General features: G+C 40.1%; 1 protein-coding gene across 1 annotated transcript in view; it reads left to right on the plus strand.

Moving 5' to 3' along the window:
- KPNA3 (karyopherin subunit alpha 3) overlaps window positions 1-14,755 on the plus strand; it is a 52,780-nt gene extending 38,025 nt beyond the window's left edge. Inside the window, exons 9-17 of the mRNA XM_065743943.1 lie at window positions 240-409; window positions 1,015-1,059; window positions 4,167-4,298; window positions 5,320-5,448; window positions 7,157-7,261; window positions 7,397-7,468; window positions 7,567-7,729; window positions 10,138-10,232; window positions 12,335-14,755. Coding sequence (XP_065600015.1) covers window positions 240-409; window positions 1,015-1,059; window positions 4,167-4,298; window positions 5,320-5,448; window positions 7,157-7,261; window positions 7,397-7,468; window positions 7,567-7,729; window positions 10,138-10,232; window positions 12,335-12,433 — 1,010 coding nt within the window. The 3' untranslated portion in view covers window positions 12,434-14,755. The remainder of the gene's footprint in view (window positions 1-239; window positions 410-1,014; window positions 1,060-4,166; window positions 4,299-5,319; window positions 5,449-7,156; window positions 7,262-7,396; window positions 7,469-7,566; window positions 7,730-10,137; window positions 10,233-12,334) is intronic.
- Window positions 14,756-16,162: the final 1,407 nt, after the last annotated feature.

Consider the following 16,162-nt stretch of genomic DNA (forward strand, 5'->3'; position numbering starts at 1 on the left):
ACTTTTTTTTTTTTCCTAAAGAGTAGTGTCGCTGCAAAAGTGTTAACAGGATAAACTTTGTGTCTCATAAAATATACATACGTATCTGCATGTATGTATATTTAATTGAGCACAAACTTTTGGTAGTAAACTATTGGCGAGGAAACATAGAATTTCAGAATCCCAACATGCCATTGCATACATTTCAAGATTTTCCATTTTTAATGTAATTTCTTTTACAACAATTTTCATTTCTGTAGGTGATGGTCCTCAGTGTAGAGATTATGTCATATCACTGGGAGTTGTCAAACCTCTTCTGTCCTTCATCAATCCCTCCATTCCCATCACCTTCCTTCGGAACGTCACATGGGTCATTGTAAATCTCTGCAGGAATAAGGACCCCCCACCGCCTATGGAGACAGTTCAGGAGGTAAATACAGAATTATGAGACAGATACTTTTTTATATTCTGTGCTAGAGGCCACAAACTTCACATTGTCATACTATGAACTTATGCATGTCTTTTGCCACTGTCTTCTGCCATTTACTAGTTATTAAGTAGTCTGACCAATTTGGTGCCTCTTACTGAGATAGCAACAAAGCTGCTCATGACATCTGAAGCTGACAAATAAGACTGATCACTTTTGTATTAAAATGGATGCAGTAAACTAGTGAATATAGTGTAGTTTGTGTTTTGACCAGCTGTGGACGTGCAGTCATTGTCAAGTCCCCACTTGAGAAGCATCTGAAACGTTTATGATCATGGAGTTGTGTTATCTGTAAAGTTTGCTTGTTTTCCTCCAAAACATAGTCTACTCACTGTGTCTTTGAAATACATTACTGTCTTGTATTTTTACAAATTTTAAATAAAGTACATATTTTTATACATACTTTGGGGGAATGAGCAATTGCTGGGAAGTACACGGGTATAGTATACTAATTGAATCTCAAGCTGAGTTTTATGTTGACACTATTTGGATTCATGTTTGCACAGCAAATTTTATTCTGTTGTAATGACTGATGAACTTCTTTTCAGATTTTGCCTGCATTGTGTGTTCTCATTTACCACACAGATATAAACGTAAGTAATTTCTAAAGTCCTAGAGATTTTGATTTTTTGTGCTGTTTAAAGAGGAAATGCTTTGAAATTGTGTTTGTGGCAAACTTGGTTTTGTTTGTTAACTTATGTATATAATTATTATTTAATAATTGTTATATAATAATTATTATATAATATATATTATAATATATAATATTATATGTATATAATATATTATATACATATAATGTATTATATATATTATATGTATATAATGCACAATTAAAATAAATGTTCAATTAAGTACTAAAACTAATGTAATCATGGTCATTTGGAGCAGGGAAGAGGAAGTGCAAGCACCATTTCTGAACTGTATTTTTTAAAAGTCTTCTTTTTACACTAGAAATGAGATTTTTCAAAAATCCTCTTTTACAGAATTGTGTTCTAGAAGTTTGGAATTTTGAGCTTTACTCTTGGCCTTAATTTATTTAATTTAATTTTGCCTCTATTTGTTATTTTGCATAGATAATAAGGTTTGAATTTTAGTTCAACCTTCGTGTGTCCAGAATGTGGTCTTTATGATCCTCATGGGTCTCTTCTAGCTCAGGATATCCTATAAATCTCTGATATGTGACGTGCAATTTTGTATATCTGTCCAGTCAAACACTGTGATCATATGTGTAAATCTAACTTCTGTAACCTGTTGGATGCCTGAATTTGCAACCTGTTTGACTAAGGATATCACATAGCAAAATATATTTAAATATATTAATATTTAACTATTAAAGTTATTTAAGTATCCTTGCTCCTGAACCATGATTTTATATATATTTTCTAAGCCCTTCAGAGTGGTCTTACCTCCTGAGGTCTTATATTGTGACTTCAGGAGCCAAGATCTATACAACTAAGGGATACTGAGCTACTTTTCTACTCTTCTTGCTGTCAGGACTTTGTAATGTCTTGAACTGTTGCTCCCTGTAGTAAGATCACAATTTCAGGAAGCAGAAATTGAACACCTGGGTGGGTCTTTGGATAGGGCATAAGGTTGGTGGAGACGCCTTAGGTTATTTATTTGATGAAATAGTGGTGTTTCTGCTGCTCTTTTAACAGTGTAGGGGTTCCATAAGTATTTGCAAACAGTCTAATTTTGCCAGGGTTTTGCCAGTATGAGTGGGAGACAGCACATGGTGACATTACAGTTCATAATTTGGACAAACCAAATGGAAATTCATGGCAAAACCAAAAATATCTCTATCCTATAGGCTTTGTTATTGTTGTGGTTTTCCTGGCAAATTTGAAAGCTTTTTGCAAGGAATGATTTTGTGAGAGCTTCTTAAATTAGATGTGAGACTACAAGCTGCCAGGTTTTGACTGATCTGTATGAGGGATACTTGTCTTCTTGGTCCCGAGTCAGGTGCTAGTTTGGAGGTACCAGTGTGGTCCCAGCTTCTCAGTACTGGAGCAGCAAAGCTCTCTTTGGTGATGAGTCAGTGATGCAGGTAGGTCAGCAGGCAGTCCTGTGAGCACCTCTGGTGGCTGCTGCTCTCATCATCACCAGGGCTGTGGGGCAGGAAACTGGTAAGGCACCATCTCTCTCTCACTGCTTTTGCTGTCACTCTCACTCCACTGCAGCACATTCTGCTGTCTCTGTGGCATCAGCAGGTGAGGGCAGCAGCAGGCTGTGTCAGGAAAGCAGTAGGTATGTGCTGTCAGTCTCTGGAGATGGGTGGAAGCGGCCTGTGGAGCAGGTCCTTCCCACATCTCTAGTACAGTTTAGCTATCTTAATAGCTGGACTTTTTGAATGGCTATCTTTTTGGAGAGTAGAGTGCAGATGCTTTTACTTAAATAGCAGATGAGGTTTCTTTCAGTTAAGTTGTCAGAGAGAAGCTGGTTCCCAGATCGCCTTTTACATACTTTATGTTGAACCGTCCTCATCTGAAGCTTCCTTAAAGCTCAGTTTGCTAGGCCATTAACACCACTTTGCTCACCATGAGATGCTCATTCTGGGCACAGGCTGCCTGCAAAGCCTTCAGACACTGTAGCAGACCATCTAACCTCAGAACATAAATAAGATACTTGGATTTAGAGCCTATTGCTCTAACCTCTTTGTAGTACATCAAATGAGAGCCCCATTCAAAGGCTGGTTTAGTTCACAGGATAGAACAGGTGTCTTAGCACACAGAAGATAAACTGGAAGAGTAGGCTTACTCTGCTCTTAATTTAGACACTTCACTCAGTGCAGTGAGTTCAAGCTTTAGTCTTCCTTAAAATTCCAGGGAGTAATTGCTTTGCTTTAGTTAGCGTTGGAAATTGTGTTAGAAATACCCTCAGGGGCATCCAGGCTTCTCTTCCTGCAGTTCTTAACATCATCTCCAAGTGATGGGATATTGCCTCTTTTTCTGCTAGCTTTGTTTTTTCTTCAAATACTACCTTTAAAATAACTGACTTTTGTACCTTTCCTTTTTCTTTGAGGGCTCTCAAATCATCCATACCAAATCACTGGTGACTTCATTTTTACTTTCTTCAAATGTGTCCTGTGTGATAGTCATTTCCTTGTGTTTATTCCCTTCTCTTGAACAGTTGCCACTTTAAAATAAGTGTTAGTCCTTTAGCTGGCCTAAGAAAGTTCTTTCCTTTGCTGTAGATTTAAATCTCAATATGGATAGTTTGCAGTTTAACTTCAGTATGCACTGTGGATCAAAGACATTGAAGTGTAGCTGGATGACTTAAAGACTAAATACAATTGGGGTATTGTGTACTCAGAAGATAGTACATCTAGCAGATTAGAGCAGGGCTAACAACTTGGGTCACTGTTGTCTTCAGAAAGTTACTAGCACAGTTACTTAGCTGAGCCATTCATCTGTCTCCAGAATGCAAATGAAGCCCAACAATTCACCTTTCTCATGTGATCTGTGCTGTAACTTTATGCAGCAAAATATATCACTGAACAAGTGGCCCCAGTTTTCATAGTTGTCCGTAGAAATCCAACATTCTACAAATTAGGTTGCATTAAAATGTTGAGTTTTTCTCATAACTAAATTGCATGCTCTTTTTTTACCCAGACACGTGGAAAATTATCGTGAATGAAGATGTGGTGATACGAATTTTGCTATTCATTGCGTCAATTATATTTCTTCCCAACTTACAGATCCTTGTGGACACCGTTTGGGCTTTGTCCTACTTAACAGACGGTGGCAACGAACAGATACAGATGGTGATTGATTCAGGAGTTGTACCTTTTCTAGTTCCCCTCCTGAGTCATCAGGAGGTCAAAGTTCAAGTAAGTCCTCAGTTTCCTTGCATAGTCCTCAGTAACCTGCTTGCTTAAACTTGCCTTGGGGTATTAGTTACTGTGGTTCTGAGATGAGCATTGTAGCTACATTTGGTAGACAAACTGAACAGAGAAGTTTCCTACGCCAAGAAAAAGCATTTTCAATTATATTGATGATATTGATTCAATTATATTGATTCAATTAATTGATATATATTCAGATGATGTGTACTCCTGCATCTGAGCGGCTCATGGGAACCAACTATGATTTTGAGACTTTTTGAATGTTAAGGTCTTTGATTATGAACCTTTGTAGCAAATTTCCAGTTGTCTGCAAGAGATAGGTTAACTGACTTTCAACACAAAATGCAACTTTAAGGTAGTTAATGTGTGCTTAATTTTTATAAATTAACTGCTGGAATGTGGAAGCTTCTGTACATCTCTGTGCATTTGTCATATTTGTTTAGTTTGGACTTTGGATGAGGGTTGCCTGGCACAGAATTTGTCAAACCAGTTTGCTTGATGAAAAGCACTCTCTCCAGTTTTCTCTCACTTAGAAATCATTTATTAATTCATAAGGATATAATGTGCATTTTTGGAATTTGACTGAGAGCAAATAAGAATAAAAGTAGTCTTTTTTATTTTTTTTAATTATTCTGCAACGGGGGCCTGAATTTAAAAGTGTGCAACATTTGAAGCTGTAGTCAAGGCCTAGATACGTTTATTGTAACTCAGATCAGATACATGATGAATTCCTTCTTTAATTATTCTAATATCTTTTTACTTTCTAACCTTTTCACTTTTGGAGTAGAGCTGCAGCATGCTTTTTCATTAAAATACTGCACTGTGTGTTTCCATGTTGATGAAGAAGTGACAGGTTTTGAGTGTAGCTCAGAGGCTGCAGTGCTAAACTCTCTTCTGCAGTGTTTTTGTAGAAACATTTTGAAATGATCTTGATTTGAACGTAAGTAACAGCAATGTTTTTAACACCCAGTTTGTTTTTTTTTCCCTTCCCACTTTGGATATTCAGACAGCAGCACTGAGAGCAGTAGGCAACATAGTAACTGGTACTGATGAACAGACACAAGTTGTTCTCAACTGTGATGTTTTGTCTTACTTCCCAAACCTCCTGACGCATCCAAAAGAGAAGATAAACAAGGTATGTTATAATCTGCTGCTTCTTCACTTAATCTTCTTGTTTAAAAAATAGAACGGCGATCTGTAGCATGTTACAGAAGTGATTCTCAGAGCTGTTATCTCCGTGGTGTCAGCAGTCCTGTGTGAAGACACCACCTTCCAGTCTGCCGCTTAATTAGGGCAGAAGTCAAATAGGTATATTAAGAGTCCATGAGTTAGTGTTAATTTTGGGGAGGGCTGCTTTTTTTGCTTCAAAGTATAATTTTTTTGTTCACAAAGTGAGTAAGTGGTGAACTTGTGTTACAGCTTTTCACATCTGAGGACTGTTACTTTTGGTTGAGTTCAGTGAGATGGGGGAAGGATGATCCATTTTTTTCCCCCCAGAATCAAAGGGGTAACAGAACAACACTTTTTTTATAGTGAAAGTTTTCCTCTTCTGTTGTCCATTTTCATTTTCAAGGACATACAGAATACCACTGTCCTTTTTTGAAAACTATTCCTGCCTCCCCTCTCCTTTTGGCAGAAGGGGCTTTGCTGCTGCAAAGAATTGGATTGAAGAGGGAGAATTAGATGAAAGGAAGTGATAAGTGCCCTCCTTTCCAGAGCTGTATTTGATGATGTTTGCTTTATTTTCAGTAATCGTGCCATCTTCCCCTGCAGAGGTGGGGCTGGCTGGGAAGGAGGTTTTTTTCTCTTTTCTCTGGCCTTACATTTAGCTTACATGATTTCCCCATTTTAGTGTATCACAGAGGAGGAATTTATTTCTCCAGGCCTCAGCAAATGTCAGTGGCACTGAAGAAGTTAATCAAACTGCTGTGATCTGTTTCTGTCTGCCCTTTTAGCACTTGGAAAAGATTGAGGAAAAGCTCGTTCTGAAACCCAAGAAGGGAGCTGTTTTATTGTAAGAGGAGACTGTGAACACTTTTGATTTTTTTTTTGTTTTAATAAATGTTGTGAGGAACAAATACAAATAAAGGCCATGTGTATCTCCCTAAAAAATGGAACCTATTATGCTTTCTCATGTATTTTATAATTGGCTCTTTGATGGCTTATTAAAATTAGGTTGATTTTAGTTAAGGCTGAGAGCTTTTTTCATATATTCTTGATTGCCTTGACAAAGTAACCCATTGTAACCAGGAATTTTTTATTGCCATTAGATGTTATGTATGCTGATGAACCACCTGAATGAGATCATTGCTGAGTAAGGTCTTAGGACCAGGAGTCTTGTCTGATTATTATTGGGAAAACCCAGATGAGCTTTGTAACCTCTACTTCCTGTGTAAGAAAGTAAACAGGAGATAGAAACACAGAAAGCTGCTGCTGAGCTGTCAGGTCAAAAATTAAAGAAGTCCTTTTTCATATGGGGTTTCTTTGCAAAATTAATTTAAGAATTTAAAACATGACTATGGCTGTAGGTGTGCAATGTGCACATAAGGTTTAAGTCAATATTACTGCCAGTGTGTGTAGAGTAAGTAATAATGTGACCCAGTGAATTAATCATACCAATCTTACAGTGATCTCCTGCATGTTTTGGCTATCACAGTGCAATAAAAGCTTGTGTGTGGAAGTGCTACTGGCGGGAAAACCTGGTGGCTCTATTTAGAGGTGGTCGTGGTATGAGTTGAGCTTTTGAGGGTATTTTTTTGTTTGTTTGTTTGATGGGTTTTTTTTTTCATCTGTTGACTGTTTTCAAAAAAGTGTTTTTGCTTTTTTATTTCGTCCAATTTTAGGAAGCAGTTTGGTTCCTTTCCAATATCACAGCAGGAAACCAGCAACAAGTTCAGGCTGTAATAGATGCTGGGCTAATCCCTATGATCATACACCAGCTGGCTAAGGTCAGTCAAACTGTCAGCTATGGAAGTTGTCATCCTCTTTTTATAAACCTGACATGAGGAGCGTGTGATCTTTAATAATAAGCTTGACAGATGTTTCCATGTGGATTTTAATGAGCTATTAATTTTACTCTTCAGGGTGACTTTGGAACGCAGAAGGAAGCTGCTTGGGCAATTAGCAATTTGACAATAAGTGGGAGAAAAGATCAGGTATGTATAGTGGGTTGTGACTTAAACATTGCATCTGCAGCCATTTGTAAGAAGCAAAATGTTCAAAATACTTTTTTTCCCCCCCCCCCATTATTTAGGTTGAATACCTCGTACAGCAAAATGTAATCCCGCCATTCTGCAGTCTACTCTCAGTAAAGGATTCTCAAGTGGTACAGGTGGTGCTGGATGGTCTGAAAAACATCCTCATAATGGCTGGGGATGAGGCTAGCACAATAGCTGAAATTATAGAAGAGTGTGGAGGTATGTGCTTATTATGCTTCAAAAAAACAGATTTACTGAATTCTCTTCTGTCTTCTCCTTGCTGCTGTTGGATGTTTAATTCAGAATTTTTGGGACCATGAGCAATCTGAATAAGCAAATGACTGTATCCTCTTCAGCTTGGTGAAGGGACAGTTGTGTTGGAAACAATTGATGGAGGAGCTTTCTGTAGCTAGATGTTCCTAGACTTCAGTGAGAATTATACCTCATTTCATTTGGTTAATGAATATATTTGGTTGTGCAGTAAAACACACAATTCTTGCTTTAGTTCATTGCCTTGGTGGCAGATGGCTGATTAAGGACCTGCTGGTCAAAGTGAGAGATAAAAGGAAATGCACACACAGTGTAAATAGGGATGTGTGGCCTGGGAAGAATACAGGGATGTCCTCTAAGTGTATAGAGATGGGATCAGGAAAGCCAAAGCTCACGTAGAACTGAAACCAAGGCACATGCGAAATGTGGGGGTGACCCAAGTCAGTCAGCACAGCTTCTTCACCAAGGCCAGATGGTGCCTGATCAGTCTGCTGGCCTTCTATGATGGAGTGATGGCATCATCTGAAAAAGGAAATGTAACTGATGAACCTATGAACCTATGTCTACTTGGACTACACTACATCTTTGTCTCTGAGTTGGAAAGAGATGGGTTTGAGTGGTGGACTTTTTGATGGGTAAAGAATTGGCTGGATGGTTGCAGCAAGGGTTGTCGTCAATGGCTCTATGTCCAGGTGACAAGTGGTGTGTTCCCCACGGGTCTGTCTTGGGACTGGAGCTCTTCAACATCTTTATCAGTGACATACAGACCGAGATCCAGTGCTCATTCATCAAGTTTGCTGATGACACCAAGCTGAGTGGTGCAGATGACACAGAATAAGAGAAGGATGCCATCCAAACGGACCTAGATTCATAGATACATTAGGTTGGAAAGGACCTACAAGATCATCTAGTCCAACCATCCTCCTATCACTATCCCTACCCACTGAATCAAATCCCTTAGCACCTCATCTAAACGCTTCTTGAACAGCGCTAGGGATGGTGCCTCAACCACCTCCCTAGGCAGGCCATTCCAGTGCCTGACCACTCTTTCAGAGAGAAAATGTTTCCTCAGGTCTAATCTAAATCTTCCCCGACCTGGACAGGCTTGAGAAGTGGGTGCATGTGAACCTAATTAGGTTCAACAAGGCCTAGTGCAATCTGTTACATTTTGGTCAGGGAAATCCCAGATATGTGTACAGACTGGGAGAAGACCTCGTTGAGGACAGCCCAGCTGGACATGTGCCAAGGATGCGTGCTTGCAGCCCAGAAGCCCAGCAGTATCCTGGGCTGCATCAGTAGAGGGGTGGCAGTGGGGGGGAGAGGGGGGGGGGAAATGTCTTTAAACTTTTTAAAAGAGGGGAGGTTTAGGTTAGATGTTAAACAGAAATTCTTTACTCAGACATGGTGAGGATCTGGCACAGCGGCCCAGTGAAGCTGTGTGTGCCCCATCCCTGGAGGTACTCAAGGCCAGGTTGGATGGGGCCCTGGGCAGCCTGAGCTGCTGGGTGGCAGCCCTGCCTACGAGAGGGAGTTGGAATTGGATGGTCTTTAAGGTCCCTTCCAAACCAAGCTATTTTGTGATTCCATGGTAATAACTTCATTAAGACTAATGCAGTCTGAGGACTCAGGCTTTGGGATATTCCAATCTTAGTATTAATTGATGTAGTATAGTAAGGTAGCTCTGAATGGGTCTTTAAGAACTTGGTGTATTGGAAACCTTTCTCTTGAGTATACCACACCCAATTTGAAAATGGGACTAGGATTTTAATCTGATTTTAAGACAAGATTTTGTTGCCTTGGTTAAGTGAAGCCAATTCCTTTGCTTATATGCAGAAAGAACAAAAGCTATGCAGTAGACAGCAGTATTTTTAAAAACAATAACATTCTAAAACACACAGAAGTGTTTTTGATCTAGTAATCGAAGGAGCAGGAGGCAAAGGGACGAGGCTGGACTCTTCTTTGCAGTGTGTGGTGATAGGATGAGGGGAAATGGCCACAAACTGATGCACACAAATGTGCGTGGGAACTTCTTCCCAGTGCAGTGACGGAGCACTGGCACAGCTGCACAGAGAGGTGGTGGAGTCTCCTTCTCTGGAGACGTTCCAGACCCGCCTGGACGCCTACCTGTGCAACCTGGGCTAGGGAGCTGCTGTGGCAGGGGGTTGGACTCCGTGATCTCTGGAGGTCCCTTCCAACCCCTACAGCTCTGTCATTCTATGATTCCCTCATCCTATGATGAAGGATGTTTCTGCAGTAATTTTTCATTATTTTTCTCGGTGAGCTTTTTCTTTTTCCAAAGTAGTCAGTTATTCACTCCAACTTAAACTTAAAATTCTTCTCAATTTTCTTTTATCCAGGGCTAGAGAAAATTGAGGCTTTGCAACAACACGAGAATGAAGACATTTATAAACTAGCATTTGAAATCATAGATCAATATTTCTCTGGTGATGATGTAAGTATGCTAAAGATGGAAAAGTGTATGTGCTGCACTGCTAGTGTTATGTTAGTAAGTACAACATCACTGCTGATCAGTTCCAGTTGTTGTGAACACAGGCTGTCCGAGAGGTCAAGCTTCCTGCTCCCTTTTCAGTGCTCCTTCCCTTAATTGAAAGTCTTGGAAGGATTTCTCACTACCAGGAATTTTCTTCAGCAGTATTAAGATGACATTTTACCTAAATACATTGGGTGACACAGACCCAATGTTTGTTGTGTTGACACGCGCATTGACACGTATTTACTTGTGATTAGAATCTCTAGCTCTCCCATTTTTACTTTCTCATGTCAGTCTTAGGAGTTGGGGAGCAGATCCTTATAGATAGTTTACTGTATTTCAGCTCTGTAATTAATCAGTCTGGAAGTTGCATTGAAGAGAATGATGAAACCCAGAAAGCTTTTTTCTGCTGATTGATCTAGACCACCTGATATTTTTTTGCATCCCTGTGGGATATTTTGACCCGCTTCCCTATGCCTGTAATGATTCTGTGGGCAGTGTCTAATAACCTCCATAATGGTTCTTATCTGAAGAGCATGATCTAGTTGGTATGGGTGGAAAAAACCTATTGAGGTTAGTGCTCCTTCTTGTGCATTTATTTTTTATATAAACTAATGTAATCTAGTGTGTGCCTAATTGGCTGAACTTACTGCCTTTATTTGGGATCAGGACTTTACTTCAGGTTACTGCTTATCATGGTAGCACATTTTCTGGAGTTTCTGAAACAATTGGAGAATTTCTATAATCAGAAGATAGGAATTAATTAAAAAACATAATGGCAGACAAATTTTCAGGCAGCAACTGTAAGTAGCAAAATGAGCTCTTGTCATTTTAGTACCAATGCAAGTTATTCCACTTTGGGAGCTCTGTGTTCTCATAAGATGTCACTAGATGCTCACCCCTTCCTTGTTAATCACATCTGCTCCTTCAGTGAGTCCTGTAAAGTACTCAGGCAGTTGACATGTACTTTAGAATCAGCACTGATAGCTTCCCGACTTTCTTGTGTTGCATTAAAGGTATGTGAACGTAGGCAGCGTTGCTTTCAGAAGGCACAAGCGTTCATTCGTCAGCTCACAAACATCTGCAAACCATTCTGAGACCAGATTCAGTCTTTGTCACCCTAATCCTCCTCCTGAGAATTACTGCTGTCCCCAGATGCCTTAGTCCCCTTCCAATTTCATTGTTGAGTCTCCCAAAGTAAAGAGAAATGTAAAGCCTTAAGGGGAGTCAGTTCTGCACTACTCCAATGCCAGAGCTCCGAAGCCTATTTAGACCCCTCCATGAGGGCTCTTAGATGCTTCTGGATGACGACAGCTTGAAACAAGGCATGTGGTTGCTGCAGCCTGATTTGTAGGGGCGGTGTATTCCGGGGATAGGGGCAGCTGATGGTTTGGAGGAGGGTGGGTAGAGGCTGACATTGTGTGTATTGACACCACTTCACCACGTTACTTGCTGTTTCTAAAGGCAGTTATGGCTGTGAGTACTTAAATCGCAGCAGCTCTGAGTGAGTTGGGTAAAGCTGGATACTGATGCCTTTCATTCTGTTTATAGAGTAATAAAGCACTTTTTTTATTGCACTTATGGGAACTATATTAAAGTGCTCTGAAATGAGTTATTCTAAATCCTTCAGGTGCCGATAGGATGCGCCGGTTGTTCTGTCAGGCTTTATACAGCCCTTTCAGTCAGCTGCTGATACAGACTTTGGTGTTGCGGTAGACAAGAGGAAATACAAAACTAGTTTTGAACAGTTTTGAACTGGCGATCAGCCAACTGAAGAAGTGCTGAAAATTGGTCTTGGAAGTTAAATTGCACAGCTAGATTAGCAACTCTTCTAAGCTGAGAATTGGTCGCTAACTGAGTTGGTTTTCCGTTTCCTTCATGGTATCAGATGGAAGTTGATGTACTTTTTAAACATAACTGAAGAATTGAATAAAAATGAATAAATTTATTGCAATAATACTTCAAATAGATAAGTAGATGAACACGTGAATGAATCTCCTTTATGAGTACCCACTTGTGGCAGGAACAGAAGGTTTACAGACTTTTGTTGTCTTATTTTATAGATCGATGAGGATCCCAGTCTCATTCCTGAAGCCACTCAAGGAGGTACTTACAACTTCGACCCGACAGCCAACCTTCAAACAAAAGAATTTAATTTTTAAGTTCAAAAAAGTGCAGCTTCTCTGTCCCACACCAGTATGAAGCACCACCAGATGGCTACCAAGTGAAGAAACAAAAGGCTCCAAGACACACATGCCTCTTCGTTTTGATGCTTCTAAAGCAAGCCATGTATCGGTCACTTTGCAGTTGCCAAACGTCACTATCACATGGACTGTAAATGCATATGCATGATCTCTTAAACTGTTTCAGAATTCTTTTTAACAGTCCCAACTACCTTTTTTTGCCTTTTTCCTGGTGCCACATGCTGACAACCGCAACCTGCAGTTTTGTTAAGAAAATTCCATAGTGGTGGCACATCGGCTTTCCACGGAAAAGTAGCTTCTTTGGAAAATGGTGCGCTGTGGATCAAGACACTTTGGTATGATGCGTACACTTTGGAAGACTACAGGGGCCCAGTTTGCTCTGAGCCTCCACCATTGTCCTCCACAAACATGTTTTCATATACTTTATGTGGAAGAATAGATTAACAAATGCAAGCCAAATGATTTCATTGGTGAAACTGAAATAAAAGTAACTTAAACAAAAACAAACAACAACACGACACTTGGCAATTGATTAAACACTTAAGTTTAAAGCAAACAAACTACTTCATCTATCAGTAATTGATGTGTGCTCATTAACTGCCTCAGAAACCAGGGTTGGAGAATGAACTGTAGATTTGGACTGGTAAAGCTTTTGCCATTATATCTAATTTTCGAGAACAGCGAGCCCTATTTGACCACTCACTTCAGCCTGTGTGTTCCTGCTGTTTTGAAGTAATCAAATGCTGTGCATGGTATTTTACCTGAGCTACAACCTGTTACGGACTTGAACTTCTGTTTAAGCTGAAAGCAAGAATCCCAGACTATAGAAAAAAAAAAAAGAGAAAAAAGAAAGAAAAAAAATTCTGTCCAAAAATGTATTAGTTCAAAAGAATCTTGCTTTCAACTTTCAGTAGTCAATATATTTTGTTTTAAATTGATAATTGGATATGGTTGATTCATATTGGGTTTAAACTGTGGAGCTTTCATGTTTACTGTAATTTAGTCTTAATCTATTTTTTACTTAGTAACCAGTGCTTTTGATGATGTGGTTGGCAACAAACCAGCAACTACTTAGAAGCGTCGTAAAAGCTTCATTCTTGGAGTATTGAAAGAGTTACTCAGCAACTAGTCTCAAATCTTAGTCACGTGATTAAACAAGATGCAAACTGGTTGACGTGTGAGGCTGGATGGAAGCTGCTGCTGCTCAGCAAACACCCGATGTGCAGCGCACGTTCGATAAGCGTGGCACGGTTACGTGAGGTCACTGCTTTTGGAGAGTGGCCCGACCCAGTGGCTTCAAAGGGATCTCGGTGTCGCTGGGGGCAACGCGGGTACTTGCGAAACTCCGTAAGCTGTCACACAAACTGGTTTTGTTGCTGTTGTTTACTGGGTGTAATTTCCCAATGCATTGATGTGAAGGGATAGAAAAACCTAAACTAATTTAGTTCTTGGATGTGGGTTGTATTTACTGTGATGAAGATAAGGACAGATGCCATCAGAGCTTTGTGGATCAGCTGTTTTTCCACTGATGAACAACGCATAGCAGGTGTGCATTCATTAAATATATATCTGCCAAGGTGGAGCCACTTTAAAGAGCGAGTTGTCTTGTATCCCGCCTGGATACAAGCGTATGTTTAAACTGCAAGATTTTTACTTGCTAGATAATCTGTTTTAATATAGTGGTTTGGCCTCTGATTATTTATAGGTTTTATAAATTTTAGAATCGATTTCTCTTTAAGGTGGCTCAGATTTTTCAACTCTCGTGCACATAAAATTGAGTTGAAGTTCATTGTGCCTTTTTTCTTTTCCCAAAAGTTGAGTTGAAGCTTCATATGGTAACTGCATCCTATTCACACACTATAGCCTAAAACCTCGAAGATGTGTGGTGTTCGCTAAAAGACTAAACAATAAAAAGTCAAAGTTAGGTAAGGTCACAAAGTTCTTGTGAAGCGAGAGCTCCGGCAGGCGTTATTGTGAACAAATCTTTCCCTTCTAACTCGATTTAGTTTCCCTCTCTGCCATATAGACTGACGGTTACCCTGCTCAGCCTGTGCTCACTCTTATCCTACGGATTACCTACAAATTGATATTAAAATAACGGTTTTCCATGACTGTGAAGATCTGATCTTTTTCTTGCACTCAATGCATTACATCAAAAGTGAACATCGGCGAACTGAGTTGAGGCAAGACGAGGCATTTGCTCAGTTCTTTCTGTTGTGACCTTATCAGCTTTTGATTGGGATTGCACCATGGCATAGTTAATAAAGGAAACAAAGTATATTGCTGCACTTTTACGTTTTCAGAACAGTGTTTAAAATGGCATTGTTTTTATTATTTTTTTAAACTATCAGTTAAAAATAGACTAAAACCTTCTTTCAAAGAGGCATCTAAATGTGTTCCTAATTTTGTATATGGGCTTAGGTTTTGTAACCAATAAAAAGCTGCTATCAAATACTATAAAAAAATAACAATTCAAGAACTTATTTTGAAAGTTACGAAACCACTTCGCAGATCAACGTAGGGGTTTTTTGGCTTTGACTAGATAGTAGTTAGCAGAACTCCACCTCGACGTCTGATACATGTTAAAGAACGAATAAAGTAAGCTGACGTAGTGCTCTCTGGAACTTGGATACTGTTCTAGGACAGAGTCCTATGGTTTGTGGTTTTTTGTTTTTAAGGTGTTTTCCAAACACGTACAGGAGGCAACTGTCAGAGGGTAAGCTGCGGCTGATCTGTGTTAATTGTGAGACAGTGATTTCTGCTGACAGTGCGGTGCTCTCAGCATCATGCTGCAGCTCCACAGACGTGTTTTCCAGGCTCCCAGCACGTATGGCTAACAGAATGAATAACACCAAATAGTATTGTGGTCGAGATGATGGTATAGTTAGAAAGGTTATCGTGATGGAAAGAGACGATCAAAATAAAGGAAAACATTCACCCACGTCCTACATTTGCAATAGGAAACTCCAAAGGAGCAATCTCCAGAAAGAGATCCTTCCCCAGTGGTGGTCAGCCCTTAAAGGACTTAATTTAGTAGTTGGGTAGAGATAGTGATAGGAGGATGGTTGGACTAGATGATCTTATAGGTCCTTTCCAACCTTATGAACTTATGAACTTAAATGGGGTCTGGGGGAGGTGGAGTCAGAATCTACCCATTCTGGTCACACAGGTGCGTTGCCTTCACCTGTGCTCTCAGCTGACTCAGTGCTCTCAGGTGATCAATCCGTGGTTCAGGCCGTGATTCAGCAGTTCCCATACACAGTGCTGTCCGGGATCTGTTATTCTGCAGTGGTCTGCCCCTCAGGGATGGCGGGCACTGCTCCTGCAGTGTGCCTTGGGAAGCCCTGGGCAGGGGTCTGCGGCGGAGCTGGGTGGCAGCAAACCTCACCTCAAGGGAAGGAGTGGGCTCCCCTCCAAGTGGATCAGAGATGGGCTGTGCTTCCTCCTGTAGTATGGTGGCCATCTGTTAGCTTCCAGTAGGCCCAACCTTGCTGACCTGGGAGACACTGCATTGGAGTAAAGAATGTGTCACTCTAGGAAGCACGTTAGAAGGAACAGGAATTGGAAGATACGTTGATACTCCCCATACTTGTTAAAACGTGAACGCTCTTCATTTTGTTTGCTTGATCTACAGACAAATAAGCATGAAGATTCACTGCAGGTGTATTAAAAAGAAAAAAACCTTAA

Source organism: Cyrtonyx montezumae, unplaced genomic scaffold, assembly GCF_038088225.1.
Source record: "Cyrtonyx montezumae isolate F1298 unplaced genomic scaffold, pur_monq_1.0 scaffold_3, whole genome shotgun sequence".
Lineage (NCBI taxonomy): Eukaryota > Metazoa > Chordata > Aves > Galliformes > Odontophoridae > Cyrtonyx > Cyrtonyx montezumae.